Source organism: Hipposideros armiger, unplaced genomic scaffold (assembly GCF_001890085.2).
Source record: "Hipposideros armiger isolate ML-2016 unplaced genomic scaffold, ASM189008v1 scaffold_561, whole genome shotgun sequence".
Classification (NCBI taxonomy): domain Eukaryota; kingdom Metazoa; phylum Chordata; class Mammalia; order Chiroptera; family Hipposideridae; genus Hipposideros; species Hipposideros armiger.
Genome location: NW_017731911.1, coordinates 1,120,313 through 1,125,948, shown reverse-complemented (window position 1 = coordinate 1,125,948; position 5,636 = coordinate 1,120,313). Strand labels below are relative to the sequence as shown.

The window sequence follows — 5,636 nt, the reverse complement described above, 5'->3', positions numbered from 1 at the left end:
CAAGAACATTCTTTTTTTTTTCTTTTTTTAAAGATTTTTATTGGGGAATTGGGGGATGGGAACAGCGCTGGAGAATTGGGGGAAGGGGAACAGACAAGTTGCTGTCGTTTTTGTTCTTCAGTCTAGTTGTGGAGGACGTTGCTTCACTGGCCCAAATTGGCACCATCATTGCACTCTTCCCAGGCGAGGTAGATCAGTTGCCGGCTTCTGGACAGCCGCTCACCGCGGCTGCTGGCCGCTCACGCTATCTGCTGGCTACACACAGTAGCCCATGGCAACCCACTGCCACAGGGGCTGCAGCCTACGCCGTCGCCGGCAACTCATGGCAGCCCAGCTCCAAGTTGAGCTGTTTGTTGTTCAGCATCTTAGCTGTGGAGGGCAGTGTCACTGGCCCTCATATGTGGGATCCGAACCGGGGCCCTCTGGCATCCCAAGCCAGTTCTTAACCATCACGCCACTTGGCTGGCCCAAGAACATTCTTAAGTGAATATTCTTAACCATGAATATGTAGTGGTAGAGATTATTAGTACAGTTTGGTGCCACTATCTTGATTTGTAAAGGCACCAGCAGTTTTGTACATCTCTGCTTTTGTACCATCAGTACGAAAGTAAGTAATGTTTTCAATTATAATGAAATCATTTTGACTTCAGAGAGTCCATGAAAGATCCTCAGGGATCACCAAGGGTCCACGGACCATTCTTAGAGAACTGCTTATTTAGACCAATTAGACCCCACTCACAGAGCTAACAGTAGGACAAACTTACCTAAACTATATCTTGCATTACAGAGGGGAAGGGTGAGGCAGATGATGGGGACAACCACAATGCCTGCTAACAGAATGACCAAAGTAATGAGCATAAGGAACTAAGAACTGAGACAGGAGGCAGCTTCAAGTTCCCTTTCTTCTTCATCACCTTCTTAACATCCACTCTTCCAAGCCAGGGTACTACTGACCCCCAAGCCAGCTATAATGCTTTCAGTTGCCTGGCTCTATGCACAAGGAGTATCTGGGAGAAAAGGGGGAAGAGTGACTGAGGCAGAGAGGTAAAGTGACTGATGAATCAGGCAGGCCTCAGGCTGGTCTCCAAGAGAGAGGGGGTGAGGTGTTTATCATTCTCTTTGCAGCTGTCACTGACCCAGGCAGCTGCTCTGCCTGGCCAGCCTTGGCCAACCTGGATTAGATCTCCCAGTGACAGCTTTTCCTCCATTCCCCCCCCCCCCCAAACGTTCATGTCCTCACCTTAGAATAATCCAGAACATTTTTTTATGGCAAAATCTCTTTGGGAGGTGTGAAAGCAGAGTCCTCCCATCCTTTCCTTTCTAAGATTTCCCTCGTGAGCCTAGCAGTCGCTCGTGACACATTTCCTCTCCAGAATCCAAGGGGACTTCGGAGGTATGGAAGTAGGTGCTCCAAGCGCAAGTTCTGATACTGGCTCTGCCCTAAATTCTCCAGCGACTTAGGGTGACTCACTTCTGTTCTCTGGGCCTCAATTACCCATCTGTAAAACTGATGGGTAATCAGCGCCCTCACTCTTTTATCCTACACGTGGAACAACATGAAGCTGTTCCGCATGTCTCCAGAAACGCCCAAGCTGCCTTCGTGTAGGTCTCTAGGGCCCCAGGAGCTGGAAACCAGTGTTGGCCTGGGAGGCTATGCTGGCTATTAAAGAAAGCACGCGACTACGTCAAGTCCCTTCATTCACCAACTCAGCACCTACGTGTCCTCTATGCAATAAAAGCCTATAAACACACCGTTTGTTCCTTTCACCATCTAACCGCAAAGCTCGAGAGAGCAGTGAACGCTCTGGACCCCCAGCGGGGCGCGTCCAGCTGGGAGCGCCCGGCTCCCCCAACCCGGCTGGGTGGAGAGGCTGCTCGTCCTGGGGGTGGGGCCGCCGCGGTAGCCCTCGCGCGCTCGGATTGGTCTCCCGTGTCCTCGTGACTGGCGGCCCCACCCCCACGCCCCTCCTCCGCATCTGCGCTGGGGAGCGGATGGTCCGGGACTGAATGGGCAAGAGCGGGGCCCTCGGGACAGGCGGGGGCGCGGGGCCCGGGACTGGCTACCGGCCGGCGCCCCCTCCCTAGTATGCGGACCAAGGCGGCGGGCGGCGCGGAGCGGCGTCCCCTGAAGCCGCGAACCGAGGCGGCGGTAGCGGCGGCGGCACCTGCCGGCCAAGGTACGTGGCGCAGCCCCCTCCCTGGGCGGAGCGGGGCCAGCGAGCTGGGGGCGGCGGCCGCGATCCGTCGGTACCCCAGCCTAGCTGGGCCTAGCGGCTCCGCCCCATCCCCCATGGGCAGTGTCCAGGGCTCGGCGCCCCCAGACGCGCCTCGCTGGGACGTGGGCTCAGAGTCGTGGCCTCCGGTCGCGTGGACTAGCGTGGGGCTCTGAGGCCCGCGCAACTGTGGACGCGGTGGAAGCGCAGGGTGAATCGCCAGGGTGTCGAGTCCAGCCGCAGTGGTCCTTTCCCCCCAGCTTTCCGTAGCGCCTCGGGGTTTAATTCATTGCTGGAAGCTTCCAAGCCAGCAGAGCCGAGTTAACTCATTTTCCCAGGACGGGATTGGGGGATAGCCCCCCGAAAAGCCCTTTACAGCCATCGGGAAGGCATAATGTGTGATGTCTGCAGGTAGAAATTTGCCAGTGACCTTCTCTGTCCCCCCTCTGCGTCCAGCCCTGCGGAAGAGATACGTTTTGGTGACTTTTGTTTTTTTCCTGAATCGCAAGCAGTGACTTAAACTGAGTATGCATTCATTATGTGCCTTTAGTGTGTAAGTAACCTCAAGGTTTTCAGAGAGCATCTCTGAGGAGCCTGGCAAAGAGGGAGAGGTGGGGTCCTGCCCCTTTTTCACACCAGCTGAGTGACCTTGGCCAACACTGATGCCCCGTGGGGCTGTGTGTCTTGGTCTGTCTGTACCGGGAGGCCTGACCTGCTCATGACCGAGTTCCCTTCCAGGCCCCTGGTTTCGTGATTCGGACAACAAAATGTTTAGGAGTAAAGAGGTTCTTACAGAATTACTAGTTGACTTGAAAGACTAATTTTATGACCTCACGTTTTATAATTCGTGCATGTGTATGTCTTCTGCCTAATTAGGTATCATTCGTTTAAAAGAGAAAGTGGTTTTACATGCTATGCTTTATGCAGCACCCTTGGGCCCCCTGTTCTTCCTGTGCCAAGCACAGTGCTGGGTATTAAGGTTATAAAGAGGAGGGAGACTCATCTGTCCTCTGGTGCTTAGCTGAGCCCTCCTCGTGGCTTGTGACTACTAATCCTCTTTCACAGAAAGACGCATGTCCTAAAACTGTGCAAGAGAAACCCCTATCCCCAAAACAGTCAAAAAGGGTTGTGATATTTCACTTGTGTAACCCTGAAAGCTTGACAGCTTAGAATGTCTTATATCTCTCCTCCAAGAGCTGGGGGTCACCTAAATTCCAACCAGTGCTTGGGCAGGGAGAGGCTGCTGTAAGCTGCAAGAGCATTGTAACCAGATGTCGTGGGTCTTTTGACATGTCTGCCCATCATGAGCGCTGCTGTTTCTGTGAGATGAAACGTACCTTGCTTATAATTAGTAACCATTTCTTCCCCTAGGCAAGAAAAGAAATGGGTGAGATAGGAAGGCATGAAGAGGTTTATGGAAGAGGAAAGAGAAGGCTGACAGGCATAAATTCTAAAAACTTGAATTTATGACTGCCTATTTTGAATATGCTTATAATTTGGGCACAAACTACCAAATTGTCCCATGTCATTAAAATAGATTGGTATGAATTTTAAGGATATGTTCAAGGCAGAATAAGAACAAACCTTTGTTCTCTGATTTGTCTCCTCCAGTTCTTCCCTTGCTTTCCTTGCTGGGCTATTTGGCAGCAGTGAGGGGCATTTATCTATTAGGTTGTCAGAAAAGTCATGATGTACGTATTTTTTCTATGTTTTTCGTTGCAAAAATGCATCATAACTTTTCCGACAACCCAGTAGCAGGTTGGCTCTTGGGAGGTGAATGGACAATAAAAGAGGATGTTAACAAGTACCTGGCTTCCTGTCAGTCATATTTTTATGGGGCTCCTGTAGATAAGTTAAATTTGTTTTTCTTTTGTTAATCTGCCTTCTAGCAATTTAATTGTTATATCAGCCAAAGAATCTAGAAGGGAAGAAGGGACATTTTTTCTGCCCTTACAGTCCTTTACAGCCACTACTTCCTCAAGGGTAACCCCTGCCTGACTTTCTGTACTTGTATCAATGGAATCCTACAGTGTCCGTTGTCTTTCCTTTCAGTTAGTTTTCTGTGATTCACTCATGGTGCTACCTGTTGTAGTGTATTCACTCTCATTGCTGATTTGGCCATGGGGTGAATAATAAACCACATATTAATTTGTGCACTATTGATGGACATTTGGGCAGTTTCCAGCACTTGGCTACTGCAAGTAATGCTGTTGTGACTGTTCTCTTACCGGTCTCTGGTATACATATGTATGCGCTTCTGATGGGGGTATACGAAGAGGTGTGATTGCTGGGTCATGGGTGTGTATGCTCACCTTTGAGAGCTACAAAGATATTTTATCCTAGTTTTTGGAATATAATAACTACATTGGTAGTTCTTTGCTACTAGCTGATGAGTGCAACATCACTTTTCACCGTCACTTCTCACTGAGGAGACTGAGGCAGGAGTCAGACCAGGAGTCACAATCAGTTTCTTCCTGGCTATGCCCAGTATGTTCTTGGTAAGTGCACTCACCTCTAGGCCCCAGTCTCCCCTAGGTCAGGCAGCAGGACAGGCTGAGCAGTGGGAACCCTTTAGCTCCAAGAGCCCTGTCTTCAGGGCAGATTTTCTCTGGCCAAACTGCTTTTCCTTGTCTCAGCTACTTTGCTTTTTATTGCATAAGCTCGTGGGAACCACGCTTGCCTTATAGGTTTTGTAACATTGTGGTTTTTGTTTTTACTTCTCTGACCTGGTTTCCCTACACTTCCTGATTTTTTTCTTAAGAATCCCCCCAGCCGTAGTAGAAAAGCCCCTTTCTTTTTTTTGGTCTTTTGAGGCCATACAAGACATTTTTATTCTCCTCTTAAATGGTGTGGAGAACTATCCAGGATTAAGTGATTGGATGCTTCACCAACTCCTATACCCATGAATTTTTCCCCTTTCCCTTTAAGTCTTTAATATTTTAAATCACAATAGTTAAGTATCGTATGATCTGATTAATTCAAAGAGGGAAAGTGATGAAAACAAATTAAATTTTAAATGAAATTTAATGAAATAGTAGTTCTGTCTTTTGAAAGTTAAAGCTTTTTTAAGACTAGGTGTTATTAGAAAAAGAAAAAAACGTAGAAGAATAAAAAAAAGACTAGGTGTTATTTTCATAATTAAAGGTTTATATGTGTTTTGTTTAGAGCAGGAGCGGTTTTATCTGGTTTTATCTATTACACGTGTAGAGTTCCTTCTTCCCTGGCCTTCCTCTGTCCTCAGCTGCTTTTCTTCCTTCCTTCCTTCCTTCCTTCCTTCCTTCCTTCCTTCCTTCCTTCCTTCCTTCCTTCCTTCCTTCCTTCCTTCCTTTCCTTCCTTCCTTTTTTTCTTGTTCTCATATCCTATCTAGACTGCAGCAGCAGGAGAGGAGGACAAGAGGGCGTTTTATCAAGGCCGCTAATACT

The 5,636-nt window shown here is 48.7% G+C and overlaps 1 protein-coding gene across 1 annotated transcript in view; it reads left to right on the top strand.

Moving 5' to 3' along the window:
- Nucleotides 1–1,972: 1,972 nt before the first annotated feature.
- ST3GAL5 (ST3 beta-galactoside alpha-2,3-sialyltransferase 5) overlaps nt 1,973–5,636 on the top strand; it is a 51,703-nt gene continuing 48,039 nt past the window's right edge. The window contains exon 1 of the mRNA XM_019623753.1: nt 1,973–2,177. Within this exon, the coding sequence (XP_019479298.1) occupies nt 2,087–2,177 (91 nt within the window). The 5' untranslated portion in view covers nt 1,973–2,086. The remainder of the gene's footprint in view (nt 2,178–5,636) is intronic.